The 19,161-nt window shown below is 34.2% G+C and overlaps 1 protein-coding gene across 4 annotated transcripts in view; it reads right to left on the bottom strand.

The window, feature by feature from the left end:
* Window positions 1-4,370: 4,370 nt before the first annotated feature.
* CSN2 (casein beta) overlaps window positions 4,371-19,161 on the bottom strand; it is a 113,355-nt gene continuing 98,564 nt past the window's right edge. For all 4 annotated transcript variants that reach the window (XM_049093025.1, XM_049093026.1, XM_035710793.2 and 1 more), the window contains 8 exons: window positions 10,000-10,062; window positions 9,233-9,259; window positions 9,103-9,129; window positions 8,022-8,045; window positions 7,881-7,925; window positions 6,152-6,766; window positions 5,522-5,563; window positions 4,371-4,601 (listed from right to left, as the gene is read on the bottom strand). In XM_049093025.1, coding sequence (XP_048948982.1) covers window positions 5,558-5,563; window positions 6,152-6,766; window positions 7,881-7,925; window positions 8,022-8,045; window positions 9,103-9,129; window positions 9,233-9,259; window positions 10,000-10,050 — 795 coding nt within the window. In that variant the 5' untranslated portion in view covers window positions 10,051-10,062 and the 3' untranslated portion in view covers window positions 4,371-4,601; window positions 5,522-5,557. The remainder of the gene's footprint in view (window positions 4,602-5,521; window positions 5,564-6,151; window positions 6,767-7,880; window positions 7,926-8,021; window positions 8,046-9,102; window positions 9,130-9,232; window positions 9,260-9,999; window positions 10,063-19,161) is intronic.

Genomic DNA, 19,161 nt, shown 5'->3' on the forward strand with positions numbered 1-19,161 from the left:
ACAGTCCACATTTTCTGTCTTTATTCCTATTCACCCGTGTTTACATAATCCTTTTAAGAATATATAGCATTTTGTTTTCACTAAATTTTATGATACTTTCAATCACATTTTAGTGAACATTAAAATGTCACTTCTGACTGATGCTGGCAAATTATAAACATGGTCCATGATCTTTCACTTGAAGTCAGTTGTTTGTAGAATATTTCCCATGAGTGTGGCTGCAGAGAGGACAGCACTGTGGCATTTGTGGGTATACTGGGAATTCGAAAGACCTAGTTATACAACTTATTTACACCATTAGGACCTATTTGGGCCCAACCTGCCTGATTATAGCTGAATTTATAGGTAGGAAGGTTAGTCATAATCATTTAAAGAGTTACCTAAGTACATAGTCACCTATTAGCTAAGTTGGGCTGTTCAGTAGCCTCCAGAGCCCAATGAAGAGCGCTTTCTCAAAATGACAATTGTTACTTGCTCTATTATCCTAAAAGCTCCACATGAGATATACTTTTGGGGGTATACTCCAGATTCCCAACTAACCTAACATGCCATGACCCTTTAAGAACCACTGTATCTACCAAGTGATAACATACAAGAGAGAAGGCCTTCTGTACCGTGGCCTAAGCCATAAACTGCTCTGCATCCTACCTATAATATATATTATATACACGTAACACCCAAACATAAATTTTTTGCCTTGAAAATGAAAAGAAAGCCATTTAGAGACTGGGTCTTCTCCCTTTTCTCGGGGTTAAGAAGTACATGCTGAAACAAGTTGTTTTTTTATCTAGAGAAGATTTGTCAACATACTCAGAGTACTGGACCTGCAGGAAGTTAATGGAGAGTACAGGCCCCTGTGTCTTCATAAAATTCATCTACCAGTTTCTGTCATTATGCCATTTCCCAAGCCCTCAAGGATACTGATTTTTCTGGTGTCATGAGTCCTAGAGAAATAAGGTCATCAAAGGGCACTTGGGTGGCTCAGTCTGTTGAGCCTTCAACTCTTGGTTTCCACTTAGGTCATGATCTCATAGATTGTGAGATCAAGTCCCATGTCAGGCTCTGCACTCAGTGAAGAGTCTGCTTGAAGATCCTCTCTCTGCCTTTTCCTTTGCTCTTTCCCTTTCTCAAGTAAATAATCTTTAAAGAAAAAATAAAGTCATCAATTTAATGAATGCATAATGATCGATGGAATAAAATAGTCATGTTTCCTGCAGACTAAACTGTGGTGCAAGACTAGAGTCGACTTGTCCTTAAAACTGTCCCATGAGGTGGAAGCCTCTGTTTGAAAGATAAAAAACAAAGACTAGCCATGTAACTAAAATATGCCTGCATAAAAAGATTTTTGTAAGAGACCCTCCCAACAAGTAGTTTTGAGATTCCTGGTACTGAGGTGTTTTGCTCAGTCAGCCTCTATGGATGGTTTAAGAGCTGGAGATAAAGTATATCCTGTGCTACCAAGCAGTGGGAGGACAAACAAGTTGCTCCTGAGATCTCAGCAACTTTTGTACTGTGTATCCTTCGCCTGCTGTTGCTGTCCTGTGTTTTTTGCCTGTCATAAAGCTGTTTTTATCACCGTATAAACTGCTTGGTCTTCTGAATCCTTTCAGCAATAAGAAACCTAAGATGATTGCATGTAATTAACAGAGGCTGCACGGAAGTACTGCACCTCTGAATAACATACAGAAAAAAATATAAAGCAGGAATTAATTTGCAAGTTCTCTCCCATCTCCTCTTTTCCATTTTTCAAATTTCACCCCATTAGGGGATAAAATCATACATTTTACAGTAGCATGATACAGCCATTCCATGGCTTCTGAGGAAATGAGGTCCATTGGCCTAGTATGGAATTATATTTAAGCCCAGAGGCAGAGAGGTGATTATTTATACATTGAGGAAGCTCCACTTTCAGGGAAACAGAAGGTAGGAAGACACTAATGAAGGAATACATGATTTTACATGTAATATACACTTAAATTTTGAAAGCAACAAACAAGCAATAGAAAAACACACACATCAAAATGTATTATCACAAAGTACCCATCATACAGGTTAAGGGAAAGAAGATCACTAGAATCTAAAAGCACCACTTCATCACTTCATGTTCCCTCCACCCCTCAGATAACAACTAGTCTGACTTACTGTACTATAAATTAATTTTTCATAGATTCTAATATATAATATTTATAGGGTTGTACTATCTTGTATTGAATGTGTCTCTGGCTACCATCATTCAATTTTATTTATATAAAATTCATCCATGTTGTGCATCTGTGGTATAACTCATTCATGTTAACTACAGTATAACATTCCACTCTATTGTATATTACAATTTACTTATACAAAATACTGTTGATTCACATTAGTGTTGATTTTAATTTTGGATATTAAAAATAATGCTGCTAGGAGCTTAAGTACTTATTTTTAGTGCACAGAATATGTTATTTCTGTCAGCTGTATACCAAAGAGTAAAACCTCTAGTCACAAAATATGCCAATGTTTATCTCTGACAAAGACTGACGGAGTTTCCAAGGGGTTTGTTCCAGTTTATATTTACATTAGCATTGCTTAGCCCTCCTATTGTTTGTTTTTGCCAGCACTCAGTATGGCCAATTTTTTTTTTCATTTTAATCATTCTGGTGATGTGTCGTGATATTGTATGGTAGCTTTAATTCGCATTTTCCTGAGGATTAATGATGTTGAGTACCTTTTCACATGTTTATTGGCCATTAAGAAATGGCCTTTGGTGAAGTCCTTATACAAGTAAAGCCTATTGCCTCTATACTATTGCATCACTTTTTTCTCTTACTGAAATATGCCCAAATAAATTTGAGCAAGTTAGAGACGGATCAAATGAAGAATTAGGCTTGGCCATGCCAGATTTGGGATATTAATTAGGTACTTAGACATGGAGGCCTAGAAGGCAAGTTGAGTATGTGAATTTGGTGTCAGGAAAGAATGAGTTTGGAGATATATATTTGAAAGCTTTCAACCCACAAATGGACTTAACAACATGGAACTAAACACTGCCAGTCAGAGTAAGGCTAAACCCTTAGGGTACTCCAACACTTAAAGGTTGGGAAAAAAAAATACAAGAAAGGAGACTGCAAAGAAATGGCTCGTGTGTTCAAAGAGAAGCCAAGGGTTTTAGTAGGTTTAAGACTTAAAATGAAGAGAAGTATGATATTTGCAAAAAAAAGGAGGTGATCATCTCTACCAAAAAACTGAGAGATTGGGTAAAATGAACACAGATTAGCAAGATAAAAGTTGTTGGTAACCTTGGAAAAAAAGTGATTTCCATAGGGTATAACCTTGATGGAAGCAGGTTAATGAAAGCATAATATATTTAGTATGGATAGTTTTTGTTTTTTTTTTTTTTGTTTGTTTTGTTTTTGGATAGTTCTTTTGTAACAGTTGCCATAAGGTAGCCTAAAGGACTGGGAGGGGTTTGGAAGTGTACTGTCACAAGATGGAATTCTCTCTAAAAATGAAAGATATTATAATATGTTTGACTTACACTTGATTCTTAGGTGAGGAAATTCTGGGGGATGGCAAGAAAGATGGAATAATTGCTAAGAAGGAGTTACTGTGTAAACTCAAGGGGATGAGATTGAGTGTGCAGGTGAAACTGGTAGAGGGATAATTCATCACAATGAAACAATTATTCTGCGATCAGAGAAATTGGGTATCAGAGCCTCATATAAGTCTTATCTCTTGGGCATTACCAGCTAAAACCACATAATCTAGCTCATTCTGATTATGGCACTGTCTCTTATTGCTCTGGTGTAAGTGAAGTCAATAATGTGGAGCAATAGGGAGCAATTATCCTGTAACTGTGCAATGAACTATCATCTTAAAACTTCAATGAAACCCTTGAATTGCCTATTTTATAGATGTGGAAATTAAAGCTCTGAAGGACTGAGTAACTTTCACAACACCACTTAGCTACCACGTTGCTGAGCTGTGAATCAGCTTTCGCATTAGAAGCTTTTTTTTTTTTTTTTCCTACAGTAACCATGAAATCTAACATCCAATGGTGGTATGTTTGAAAGTGAAAGGCACAGGTGTACTGGGCAATGGCTGTAAACCAAGACTTTCTAGAGCAAGCACAGTGTATGATCACCCTATATTTTCTTCCACTTTTTGATATTCTTTACCATTCAATTCAAAGCATTCTATTCAATTTCAATTCTTCCATGGCTATTTTTAACACCAATAATCTTAAGGCTAGTTTAGGTTTGAAAAATTAAAATAACGACAGAAAAACTTAAATATGCCTAAAGGATTAATTTATTGAAATGACTGGTTAGGAAATAGATATTTAAATAACAACAAACATGATTGCAAAAACTATACATATTTTTCCCATGCTTATGTGTATTTCCAACTCAAAATTAAATTTCTATGGTATAATTGAATTAAAGTTTGGAAAATGTAGAGTTTATGAGCCAAATTCAGATTAAGATGAATGCCAGATGGTACATAAAATAAATAAAGAAACAAATTTTCATTTTTTTCCATGTAGGTTCATTTAAAAATTATTAATTTTTGGTAACATGATGCCAAGTGAAAAGATGCCACGTTTCCAGTCACAGTCAATTCTGTAGAATATAAAGCACATAAAGAATTAGTTATGTTAAAAAAATAGAATTTGTTGTGTTATATGATAGATCTATTCATCCTCCTCATTTGTAATTTTGGTGTGATTGATCTACAAAGCAAAATCTGTTACAAATGCAAAATGTTGAGACCAACATTAAAAGAATATAAAAATTCCTGTTTGATTAAATATCAGCTTAACTGATATTTTTTAGTAAAATGTAAAATGTCTAGTCCATCATGATCACAGACAGGTTTTTATGAATCCTAAAGCTATTTCCTCTCCTCTTTTTAAATCTCATACCTGGAATAATTAATTTTATTTTGACTCATGAATTAAAGGATAATATGTAAATTTTTAGATTTTATTTATTTATTCATGAGAGACACAGAGAGGGAGGCAGAGGCAGAGGGAGATGCAGGATTCCTGCAGGGAGCCCAATGCAAGACTTGATCTCAGGACCTCAGGATCAATCCCTGAGCTGAAGGCAAATGCTCAACCACTGAGCTACCCAGGCATCCCATATGTAAATTTAAATGAGATAAAAACAATGGAAGATATGAGGCCTAAATCAAAATGAGAATGAAAGTGATCTTTTTAAAAATCTCAAATATATTCATATAAAAGTAGGAGAAATTATTTTCAGTTTTTCCTAAAAATGATGATAATCAAGCATCAGAATATAAGCATTTGAATGCAGACCAGTCAAATCTGTCAGCAGCACATCATTAAAATTTGATACATAATTTCAGGTCAGCAGATAATAGTCAACCATTGAGACCTCCATGACACTTTGATCATTAATAAACAAGTTAGTATATTGATAAAACTTGTCACTATCTTGGACTTATCCAGGAGAATGAAATGTGAAAAGATATCTATAAAAATGATCAATCTAATCTTCAAAATCTGAAAACTTACCAAAAGTGAGGAGGGGACATTAACTTTGGAATTCTTTTAAACCTTAAGAATTCAAAAAAATAAAAATAAAAATAAATAAATATACAATTCACATTTTGGCACACAGACATTGACACAAAGACATTTTCCTTAAGAATTCTTTGAGTAATGAAATAATTATCACAATTGCTTACCAACTTATGTACATATGTCAAAAGCAAGATGTGAAATAAAGCATTTGCAGAATAGATATGCACAAGGAAAATTTCAAAAATGTAGAAAATAATAAACCTTCTTTATTCCAAGCCCAATCAGACTATAAAATTTAGTTCTAGCTTTAATAAGCTTTAATCCTCTTTATCTAGATTTTTAATAGATCAATCAGAATCTCCTGAAGTGAATTTTCCCAATAGTAACTTCTACATAGAAAATCAGAACAATTATATCAGAATCTTTGTGGGTAGGCTAGACATTGGGATTTTGGAAAGAAAAAGTTCTACAGGTTTTTCTATTATGTTGCTAATATTGATAATCACTGATGTAAACGACCCATTCATTTTTCATTTACTCTTTCATTCTAGAGCTGTCACTTCCTCTATCACCATATTCATGTCATAAGTGAGACAGCAGAATTAATAAGTTTGGACTTACAAGAGCAGAGTTGACAAGTGGGGCAAGTGGTTGAGTCACAGGTTGGGCCTGGTGGGTAGATTCCTGGTATGGCAGAAAGGCTTGTAGGGGCATATCTCTCTGGAGGTAGGGCACCACTTGCTGAGGAAAAGGCAAGACTTTGGGCTGTGGGATAGACAGCACTGACTGAGGAGTAAGCATAGGAGTCTGAGGAAGAGGCTGAGGGATCTGGTGCATCAGAGGCTGGAGCAGAGGAAGAGGCTGAGGGATCTGGTGCATCAGAGGCTGGAGCAGAGGAAGAGGCTGAGGGATCTGGTGCATCAGAGGCTGGAGCAGAGGCAGAGATAGAGGAAGAGGAAAATGCACATTTTCAAGATCAGCCACATTCAGGATTTGGCTGTCCAAGAAGGGTGTCACTGGAGATTTAAGAAAGGGCATTACTTTGTGCCTAGGAAAGATGTTTTCCTTAACTTTAGGGACTTCCATTATTTCAGGCTGAAGGAAAGGCACCACCACAGCAGGCTGAGCCAGAGGCAGGATGTTCTGTGGAAGGATAGCATAGTGGATGGGATCAGCATAAGGAGAGACTAGAGGCTGTTGCTGGAAAAGGGGGTGGATTTTATTCTGGCGTTCATCCTGGAAAAAAGGAAAAGAATCTTTGAGTCTATGCTTCATCTATAACAGTCATTTGTGAGGAATTAACCTCCTCTCTTTTGAACAATCATAATTGAGTGAAAAGAGAGAAAGAACATCTTTTTCTGATCTTGGTTGAGAAATTATTTTCAGTCAGGTGAAGACTAATGAGTAAAATGCTCATTGAGGAATTTCTCAACTCACTCCCTTCATAGGTGGAATCTACAGACCAAACTGAAATCAATGTTTGGAGATTTCAAGACTCATTTCACCTTTTTCTGAATTGCCTAGATAGTGGTAGCTGTCCACCTTGGTCTTCATAGGCATAAACTTTTCAACATAATGTTTTGATAATAGACCAAATTGTGTTCATATAGTAAAGATCTATTTAAAAAGACTTAAAGGAGAACTCCAAGGTTTATTTGTTGCTGCTGCTGTTGTTTTAACGAAAATTAACTCTTAATTTACAGCTTAATTCAAGGACTTAACACCAGCCACCTTCTAGCCCTACTTCCCTTGGTAGAAGGTAGTTATCTTGAGTCTTTTGAGAGTCATCAGTTTGTAAATTCATTTTGATTTAGGAAATATTGGGCATAAGTTCCAAAAAAATACTTCACTGATAAAATAGGGAAGTTGAAATATTACAATTAGATAAATATGTTACCACAAATGTAATTTGATTAAATGAAGAATTTTATGTTGTCTAAGAAAATCCTTAATTTTAAGCAAGCTCTACTACTTAATAACTGTGATATTGTCAAACAGTTGCACTTATGTCTTCAATATATATTTTTAAAATATTTTATTTATTTTTTCATGAGGGACAGAGAGAGAGGCAGAGACATAGGCAGAAGAAGAGAAACTAAGCAGGGTTCCCGAAGGGAGCTCAATGCAGGACTTGATCCCAGGACCCTAGGATCATGCCCTGAGCTAAGGGAGATGTTCAATGGCTGAGCCACCCACGCATCCTTGTCTTAAAAATATTTTGACTTTGTCAAAACTTAATTTCCTCAGTGGCATTTGTTTTATTATCATTCTTTAGAGTGAATACGTACATATTTTGCATGTATTATATTTCATAATAATGTTAGAAATATAATTCTCAAGCATAAATTACCTCTCTTTGCTGTTGCTCCTCGTGTTTAAAATTCTCAAGTTTCTGCTAAAAACCAAATCACATGTAAAGAAATGTTACCATCTATAAAAATTAAACGTAGGAAATTTTGAAAATAAGTACATTTAAATACAAAGATGTTACCTTGTTGATGTGTGTAATAGATTCCTTAAGAAAAATAAAAATAAAATTAGGTTTAGTTTTATGAATGCTTCTTATTTATCAATATAAGTCAGGAAATGAAGGCATGTAATAGGTTAATGTGGACACTTTGATGATATTCTAAACTCAGGATAATTGCTGAAACTTATATGTTGCACTGTTCTGCATAAACTTATCATATAAAAGAAAAATGAATGCAGTTTTATAAGAAAATAGTGAACACAGTAACAAAAAGAAGTATTTAATAGATGTTAATTTCTATCACCATGCTATCTTCCTAGGTCAACAAATGATTACTTATACTCTATCTGATTCTAAAGAATAATATTTGTTGATAATATGAATTTTATCTTTTAATTCTTTTAATCATTCTTAGTTTACTTACTGTGTTTACACTTCAAATTAATTATAAGAAATAAATACCTCTCTTAAGGGTCTGATAACCTTGTAGAGAGGCAAAGTATACTGACATACTATTTAACTAACAGGTAATAACATATCCATAAAGAGTGGTGCCAAGGTAAATACCTACCTTATTCTCCCAGGCAGATTAAGACTATATACTACCTCTCACCATCTCTTATTTACTAAAGTGACTATTGTAATTATAAAAGGTGTCTATTTGCATGTCTGCTCACGTATTATATTGCAAGCTCTTTATTCTGGGCATCCCTCTTTTCCCTTTGTACCACAGCTCCTATTCAATGTCTGACCCACAGACAGTGCCCAATAAATATCAGAATAGGGAAATGAGGCCAGGGTAAAAACAGCTCAAGACAGAAAACAGGACTGTACAGTACATTAAAAAAAAAAAGAGGGGGTCACGATGACAATTTCAAGTAGTGAGACAATTTAGAAAGTGCTAAAATAGTGAATTCACCAGATATTTATTCTATCTTTATGCACATGCAATGGAAACAAAACATATACAATGGAAATTTACATCAAAACATGTCAAACAGAGCTGCATTGAAGTAATTGTCCTAATGTAACACAATAGAAAGATAGCACAGCATTTTACTCTTCTCAAACTGGGGAATTGCCTCTGAAAACATTTTCTTACCTCACTGCTTGAAAGGCTTTCCACAGTCTGTAAAGAAAAAACAGATCTATCAGCAACCAGCTTTTCCTAGATCATTGAAGAATGTTAATATTTTATGGTTGGAAATTTTTTGTGAATAAAAATATCCTACCTCATTGGATAGAGTGAGTTCTTCCTTCTGTAACAGAAAAAAATACCATTCTAGTTTCCATGGTTAACTCATTCTTAAACATTTTCCCTATATGATTTTTATCTTCTTTATGCAGAGCTATGTGTTTCACAAACTTGAGAAATAAAAAATGCTATATTGAAAGACTTGAAAGGTAGTTATTTTTATGTCTTTTATATTTAGTAACTTTATTGATATATTTTCTTCTTATGTGAATAAACGTTTTTAATGGCTAATAGAAAAAAGTTATTATAATTTGTTTTAAACAGTTTATTATTATTACAAATATATTTATGATTATGATTATCGTGTGATACTCCATCCTCTCTCTAAATGTCTTTGGACAAACACGGGTAGAATTGGGCCCAGGGCCATAAGGTAAAGATACATATATTTTATTACTGGAATAAGATATATTTATCTAGGGTGCACATGCCTGCAATCATATTTGTGCAATATTATTATTGTCATGTTTATATCCATTTATTTTTGTTTTGTCTGTTTGCTTATCTGTCCATTTGCTTTTCTTTTTGGGACTGATAGCACAGTATATACCACTGTATACCATTTGACCCAAATCTGTGCTCCTATTGCACACTGTCAAAATAATGTGTCATGCAAATCATTTTCCAGGAAGTCAAAATAAATCTGTTGAAATTCTGCTTTATTTGTACTTTAAAAATGTTGAGGATATTCTTCTCTCCACATGGGTAGATACTCCATTCTATCCTAATTAGACATTTGCTTACCTCTCTTGCAAGAGCAAGAGCCACAAGGCAGGCAAGGATGAAAACCTTCATGGTTATCAAGTCCTGTCAATGAGGAAATGGAAGAATGGTAATACCTTGGTCAAGCTATTTTCTTAATTTAGCTAGGATTACTTTCCTTTTAAAGAAACTAAAGATAATATGTAATAAAAAAAACCCTGTATTTTAGAAAAAAATACTAATAGATGCTTTATCATACGGGCAAGGTCAAAATCTACTGTGGCTCTTTACTCTTACATGTCATTTTCATACCATTCATATTTTTTCATCCATTACCATTATCCTACCTCACTCTTTTTCATCTCATTCACAGCACTATAGTTGGGTTTTTGGAAGGACAGAAAAAAAGTTATAAATATTTACAGAAATATTTACTAATTGATTCATTTGTTCAAAAATATTTATTTAACATCTTTTATTGCCAGACACTATCTAGGTACTGGGTTGATAGCAGCAAACAAATGTCTCAGCCTTGATAAAGCCTCAGTTCTATCAGGAGGTAACTGATCAAAGAAAATGTATATGCAGATTAAATTTTCTTTTATCTTTTTTTTTCTTTTTACTAAACCAATGGTTTCCATGAATATTTGTTTAGTCATTTCCATATAATAATGCCTCCTCTCTTTTGTGCACATAACTTTAGAGATTGTACACTGTATTTTTTTTTTTTTCTGATTTCTTGATGATTTACCAAAGTGTCTGGTCCCCTTGCCCAATCCCCACTTCAAACAACCTCTTCTTGTAGTATAACATGATATATATGTTAAAGTTTCTAACCAAAATGTACTAAATGCTTGATTTTGTTGCATTTCTGTAATTGCTTGTACAAAATAATGTTTGTACCACTAATATCATTTGGCATACAATCTTCAATCTCAGATATTTAAACAAATTTCTAAACTAAAAATGTCTCATGAAAAAAGTCCCTAATTCATCTGCAAAATATCCCTTCCAATATTTGAAGTCTGAAAATTATTCTTACTTCAGAAAAAGATTTTCTTTTCTAGATCTTTCTCATGGGTACTATATAAACTTTAATTTTACTTTGCCTAAGAGCTTCAGAAGTTTCCAAATAATTTCTCATTGTCAGGACCCCCAAAAAAGAATATAGCATTCTATTAGAGATCATAATGTGTAGGAAGAATCTTATTTCATTTTCTATATTTTCTAACTAGCATTTTATATATTAATTTTTTTAGCCAGAACCTCATTTTTTACCAATGTATTCTATAGTATTCTTTCTTTCAAATCTTCTCTTTCTTTTGCTTTAGTTTCAAGTCATCTCTGTATCATCTAGAATTTTTTTCCAAAGTAAAAACATTTTCCCTTTAACTTAATTCTGTATTTTATGTCTATTTTAACAATATTTTGAGCTATTATAAACCAAATGATAAAGGGGGAGGTTGGATACACTAAATAAATTTGAATACATATTTCTGAAAAAATATTTATAAACATTTCAAGTAGTGCATATCCCCAAACAAATTCTGCAGTTTCTTGACTCAATATGCTACCTCTAAAACTACTTTTGGGTAAAAGTTTCCCATTAATTATTCATATCCCAAACCAACAATTTAAGTATATTTTCTTTTATTGCTTTAGTATGTTTAACCAACTTGGAAGATGTATTAATTCAAGAAGTAGATTTTTTAATATAGCTTATTCATTGGCTTTGTATTAAAAATGGTTATCATTATTACTACATTTTTTAGACTCATAAAACATTTGCACTCATAATTTTTATCAAATCTTCTTAGATCTTTCTATTTTTTTAACCTAGGTATTGAAAATAGTGTCAGTGCTATTTTAAATACTCTTATTTCAAAGATCCTATTTTAAGCAATTATTTTCTTCATATAATTTAGCCTAGTTGAAATAAAAGTGAAGAGAGAATACATAAAATTTATATATGAAATTCTTACCTTTTTTCCAAGGTGGAGTACAGAAAGTGAAGGGGAAGCTAAGTGGATGATGGTCTGTCTGCTTTTGTGGTGGTTTATATACTGTATTTGGTGGTATGCTAATTTTGCGGTTTGAGATAAAATCAACGGTCAGCTTCAATTCCAAGAGGTCCACATGATTAGAATATGATTTCTGCCTATTATCTGTCCCCAGAAATTCTGAGGAGCATTTTAACAAGAAAGCAAATCACAAGCCAATAAAGGAAATCTGTCCAGGAAATGTAATTGTCTAATAACTGGAAGACATTGAGGCTCTGGCCCAATCCACAACTTATTGTGGATGCAGTTAAGTCTCTTCAGCCCTCATGGCTCCTCAAGATATTAACTGTGAGGGGATTTCTATATGAATATCAGACATACGAGGGACTTCACAGAGGCCATAACTTCACGCCAACCTAAGCAGTTGTTGGTGTTTCATGCTACAGTGGAGAAAATAACAAGATAACAAGTCCATGATGATAGTTTAGTCATGTAAGGCTAACTGCTAAGCTCCCAGAACTACTTGATTTGGGAAGAATAAATTTCTCACTTCAACATTCTGTACACAAGAGGAATAAATTTTCCTCTGTAATGAAACATCTTAGAAAAGGAATCTATCTGGATAGCTGGTATAGTGAAAATTCTTGGTAAATCTGTAACAAAAATTTTGTAAAATGTCATGCAGACTTATTTACCTCATAAATATTACCTTTTTCTATTTCAGGCATAATAACCTTTATTTTTTATGCTTACTATACCCCTATTCCAGGCACTATGTGTTTTACAGACATTATCTTGTATAATCTTTACAAAAATATCATGAGGTAGTTGTCCTTTCCATATTTTGGTTGAAGAAATTGAGACAAGAGATTGAGTAACTTGCTCAAATCGTATTTTCGTTAATTGCAAAGATACCACTTAAAACTAGATCTGTCTGACTACATGTATTTCTGTTTGATCATATGCAGTGTCCATGTCTTAACTCCTTTTATAAACTCTGTTATAAAACTTGTTCTTAATGTAGCATTTGTGCTTAAATGTGTAGGATTTAATTATGCTTGAATTGGAGGAGTGGGGCATTGGTGATGAGTGTGGGCAGGGGAATTGGTTATTAAAGAGCTGTGCTTTTAGTTAGACCTGAAAAGAATAAGTAGTATTTTAAGAAATGATAAAATGTGAATAAAGTATTTTGGCTGAAGGAAAGAGGAATTGAAGAGAAAAATACCACGTTTGGTGGGATTTGTACTTCAGGATATGTAGAAGGCAGAGAGTATAAAACTACTATTGCAAGGGTTTGATGGAGTCAGATCATAATGCCTTTGAATTTCAATTATGCAGGGTGACATAGTTCACTGGAAATAAGGAAAGATACTAGAGATTTGAAAGAAGGAGGGATTGTGAAATTTCTTGAATTTTATGACTTTATGACACTATCTTAGGGTAGCCTAGTAAAGGAGCTATTATAGTAACATGTTAGTAACATACTATAGTAGTTGAAGACAGACATTATGATGACATCAACTAAAAAGATGGTACTGGGCATCTTAAGCACTGAGAAGACAAATATGTCATTAAAATATGAGAAATGCAAGAAATCAGGGAAATGAATGAATAACATATGCCTGGGTTTTGAAAAGTTAATCATGTTGTAAACCAAGATAAGAAGCCAGGCTGAAATTAGAAAGGCTTAAATCTTGTATACGGTAAGTTTGAAGGTATCCAGAAGGCTTTGCCACTTAAATGTGATGCTTAGAGTAGTCATAAGTACGTTATAGAAATTTTTTTCCCGACAAAGGAATAAATGAACTTCCCTAGGGAAAGTGTGCAAGTGAGAAAAGAAATTGTCTAAGACTAGAACTCAAGCGCTCCCTGTTATTCAGGGGCTGGTAGAACAAAAGCAAATAGGAGAAATACAAAGTATCGAGGAGAAGAGACTGAAAATCATGGAAGCCATGGGAGGAAATAGCTAGAAGAAACAAGTGGAATTAAGAGGAAAATGCCACACAGGTGGAACTAAGGTGGAAACAAGGAGGAGGTTTTTGGACACAGAGAGTCATTATCATTGAAACCATTGGGATGCACTGCAAGTGGTTAAAAAGCAAGTAATGTGGGAGGAATTCAAAGCAACACTACTCTTCTGAGATTTTAGAAGAGGAAGTAAAGACACCTGTGGAATGGTATCTAAAACAATAGGGACAACCAGAAACACAGGAAGATAGTTTTAGGATCAAGGTTTGTGGTTCAAAATAAAGAGATCAATGGTGAGAAAGCTGAAACACACCAAAGGTGTGAGAATAAATTGATGAAGCAAATTCTGATAGATTTGGGGCCACAGCCAAAAGAATTAGGCCTGCACAAAATGCACCAGTTTTCCTGACACAGAAGAAGCGGAAAAGAAGTCAATATAATACATACTTTGAAATATAGGGCAAAGAATTTCAAATTAAATGATTTTAATTTTTAGATGTGGTTAATTTTAATTTTAAGATGTGGTTCATCTTAATTTTAGGATGTGGTTCTCAACAGACAGTGAGGCAAGCGGTTATGGGTTTGGGATATTTAAAAAAGAAGAAAATTCTGGTTAATGTGAAAATTAAAAATGAACAAAAGTATCCATATCAGTAATACATTCATTCAAACCCTTTTTAGTGTTTTGGTTTATTACTACTCAACTACTGGCCTCTCTGCCTTCCTAGCTCAACCAATACTTGGTGGTTAGTCATTTCAGCCCAAACACAATCAACGCCCCCCCTTCACCCAAACAATACTCTTGACCTATTGATATTATACTGCAACCATCTTGCCATACATCTACTTGGGTAAAGAAAACAATTTGATATCTAATATCATCTAGATATTACCTATTATCTATTCTGTAGACAATGGGGATTTGTTGAAGGGTTTTAGGTTGGAGATAACAGTAAGAGAGTACCTACTTCTAGAGAACGAATGCTAGCTGTACACTTTTATTAATACGGGATTGCTCAGGTTTGGGTTCATATCTTTTGCAGTAAGTCAAAGTTTATCAGCTAATGCTTGTGAAAGAGCAGAAGATGGAAGGAAGACAGGAAACAGAAGCGCAGAGAGGAGCAGGATTTGCCAGAAGTGCTACAATATAGAGTCTGCAGCAAACCTCAAAAGCACTTAATATGTACCTACTTAGAAAAGCAGTCCTCAAATTTCTTTACTTCCTTAGTGGTTGATGTTCATAATATAATTGTCTAATTGTGTATAAAGCTACTTATTTTTACAATGTTCTTTTTTTCTCATTACTGATAGTAGATATATTCAGGCCTTAAGCACAGATAGATGCCCTTTACAAGTAAACAAGAAGGGTATTAGCATAATGATTATGTAACTTGCATTCATACATATCATGCTACATGTAGGAGGGATGAGAACACTCCCGATTATTGCTTATGTTTTATATTGCTTAGAAAACTTAAATCAATATCTACTGTGTATTTGAATTATTTAACTAATATGCATTCTAAGACTATTTTCATATTAAACCAGGAAGAAGCTATGAAAATAAATGATGAAATGACCCCAAAACTATATGTCCAAGTAGAAAAGACCTTGGCTGCCCAGGGTGCTCTTATGTATTAGCCCTCAGTTGCCAAGGCCACTGGCAAAAGAGTGTAATTACTAAGAAAGGAATAAAAAAGCAAGCATGCCATACCCACTCAATATTGCCTTTGTGTCTTCTCAGCAATATGCTGTCTGTATTGTGCAATAAATACAGCATTTCCTTGTAAAACTCCTTCACCAATTTTGAGTTGCAGTAGTTAGTATAGTTATGGACTCATTTGGGCCAGAAAAGTAGGCAAGTGATCAAGGAAATCGCTAAAAATACACTAAAGAAAGAGGCTTGTCCAAGAAAAAATGGAAAAACCAGAGATTTAAGATCATACCTGGTACCACTAGCTGGTAAGCATTAGAACACAATGACAGGTAAGGAGCAAAGTATCATGTGGGCAACGTAAGGTTTTCTAGTGCATAACTTAACAGTTGCCAATTATAAAGTAAAATGAGAATTTCATCCATTGAAATTTTATGTGACAACCCTGGGTGAAGAGCAAGATACAGTCAAAGCAAGATGTGGAGTGCCTGGTGGGCTCAATCGATAGAGTGTGCGATTTTTGATCTCAGGGTTATGAGGTCAAGCCCCACATGGGGCATGGAGCCAACTTAAACAAAACAAAACAAAAGCAAGATGCAAAATGTTCTAGGACTATTTGTCATAAACATAATTTGTTCAGCCAAAGTACTTTCCTATATTGACTACTGAATCTGAAATATGCAAGCATGAGTTTTGGGTGAGGCACAAAGATAAATAACTAAAACCAAGTGAATAATATCCTGAAGAAAGAAAATAGATAAACCGAAACAAACAAAGCAGTATAAAGAGTACAATAAAGAGACCAAAAAATGTTCAGGAAGTAAGAACTGGAAGAGATTCTAAATATCATTCATATAATGTTTTAAATGTAATTTACAGAGAAGGAATTTTGGGACCTGAGAATTTGCATTATTTGCTCAGATACTACATTTATTTAGAGATAGAGCTGATCCTAAAACCTTTCTCCTAAGTAATATTTGAGAAACTGTTTAATAACTTCCAAAACACAGTTGGGGATGGGGGAAGGAAAATAAAACAACAAATAGCATGGATTTGTATAATGATCTAGGTTTATGACCAATATAACATAAAATTGGTTAACTCTAACAAATTATGAGGTAAGAATAGATAGCATTATTTATTTATAAGGAATATTTTCATTATTTCCATTAAATTATTTGAACAAAATAAAAAACTGTCTTTCTGTCATTGCTGAGGCCAAAAACTACTAGTCCTCTTTGATTTCTTTCTCTTTTTTTTCACATCCACATTTTATCCATTAGCAGATCCTTTTGGCTCTATTTTCCTTTACTTTTTTTGTTTCTTAAAGATTTACTTATCGGGTGCCTGGGTGGCTCAGTTGGTTCATTGGGCGCCCCGCTTAGTGGGGAGTCCACTTCAGCCTCTACCCCTTCCCCTGCTTGTGTGTGCTCTATCTCTCTCTCACACACACACTCTCTAAATAAATAAATAAATAAATAAATTAATTAATTAATAATAAATAAATAAATATTTAAAGATTTAAAGATTTACTTCTTTATTTTAGAGAGCAAGGAGGGGCAGAGGCACAGGGAGAGAGAAACTCAAGCAGACTCTGTGCTGAAGGCCTAGCCTGACACAGGTCTGGATCTCCTTCCTGACTGAGATCATGACCTAAGCTAAAACCAACAGTCAGGTGCTTAATGTACTAGGTATCCGCTTAGGCTCTATTTTCAAATGATATCCAGAATCTGACACTTTTGCTACCTTCATTGTTACCACTATTATATCTTGCTTGAAATATAAGAATGGCCTTCCAGCTTGTCGCACTGATTTTTTTCCCCTTCAGACAATTTTTAAAGGACAAGACAGGGTGATATTCTTAAGTGCAATTCATAGTATTTCACTGTATTACCATGCATTTTTCCATTGATTTCCTGTCATTCCCAGGTTAAAATCCGAAATCATTAAAATTACCAAAAAAAAAGAAAAAAAAAAAACCTTCATCAGGCCCTCTGATGCTACTCTAAGTCCTGTTCTATATGCTCCACTTATTTCCTGCTCTTGTTCTGCTGGCCTCTTTGCTATTCCTTGAGCTCTGTAGGTGAACTACCACCTAAGACCTTTCTGTTTGCTGTTTTCTCAATCTAGAGTTCTTAACCCCTTAAGAGTCTCTCATGGTTTGTTTCCCTCTTTTTTTTTTTATTCTCCTATTCCCATATGTTCACCTGTTTTGTTTCTTAAATCTACACATCAGTGAAATTATATGGTGATTGTCTTTCTCTGACTTATTTCACTTAGTGTAATACACTCTAGCTCCCTCCACAGCATTGCAAATGGCAATATTTCATGCTTTCTGAAGGCTGAGTAATATTCCTTTATATATATGGACATTGGACTGTGGACATCTGGACTGTGTGGATAGTCTGTGGACATTTGGACTGTCTCCATAGTTTAGCTATTGTCGACAATGCTGCTATAAACATTGGGATCATGTACTCCCTCAAATCAGTACTTTTGTATCCTTTGGGTAAATATCTAGTAGTGCAATTCCTGGATTATAGGGTAGTTCTATTTTTAACATTTTGAGGAACCTCCATACTTTTCTCCAGAGTTGCTACACCAGTTTACATTCTCATCAACAGTGTGGAAGGGTTCCCCTTTCTCCACATCCTCACCAACATCTGTTGTTTCCAGTATTGTTAATTTTAGCCATTTCTATAGATATGAGGTGGTATCTCATTGTGGCTTTGATTTTTTTCCCTGATGATGAGTAATGTTGACCATCTTTTCATGTATCTGTTAGTCATTTGGATGTCTTCTTCAGAAAAGTGTCTATTCCTGCCTTTTGCCCCTTTCTTAACTAGATTATTTGGTTTGGGGGTATTGAATTTGATGAGTTCTTTATAGCTTTTGGATATCTAGCTCTATTTTACTAATTTAAATCACTTACCTGGCCTCTAGAGTTCCTTGAATTTTTATTTTCTAATTTAGCATCTTTCATCTACATGATATTTTCTGTTATAAACATTATTGCTGAACTGCAATAACATGTACACACATCACGTATATATTGTCATCATCTTAAAGGCATAAAAATTGAAGACCAAGATTATTTTTTCAATCTACAGTGCTAATAAGGAGTGGATAGGGGTCCTATTATATTATGTGGCTTATCATTCAGGCAGATACATGTTTATAATTGGTAGATGGCTACCAAGTTTCAGTTCTTCATTCATGCAAATAATGAAGCACATTTATTTTTATAGGGATGCAATTTTATTACATATCCAAATGTTTTTCAGATACATGTTCAGAGAAAATTAAAATACATCTGGGAAATTCTTTTTGCCTATAGTCACCTAAATTTATACATATAAGAAATTGAGGCCAAGAGAGAATTAAGAACTTCCTTGAAGGACAGAACTAGCTCATGGCAGAGGTAAGCCTATATAAAAACAGAATGTTAATAATCAATACACATACTAGCATCTTCATTTCCTATTACCACGTTCTGAATCATACCATATAAAGCACTCCTTAGAATATGTGGGTACAAAAATTGGGCAAGAAAATAATAGGTGATCATAGTAATTCTTAGAA

This window comes from Canis lupus, chromosome 13 (genome assembly GCF_003254725.2).
Source record: "Canis lupus dingo isolate Sandy chromosome 13, ASM325472v2, whole genome shotgun sequence".
Taxonomy (NCBI): Eukaryota; Metazoa; Chordata; class Mammalia; order Carnivora; family Canidae; genus Canis; species Canis lupus.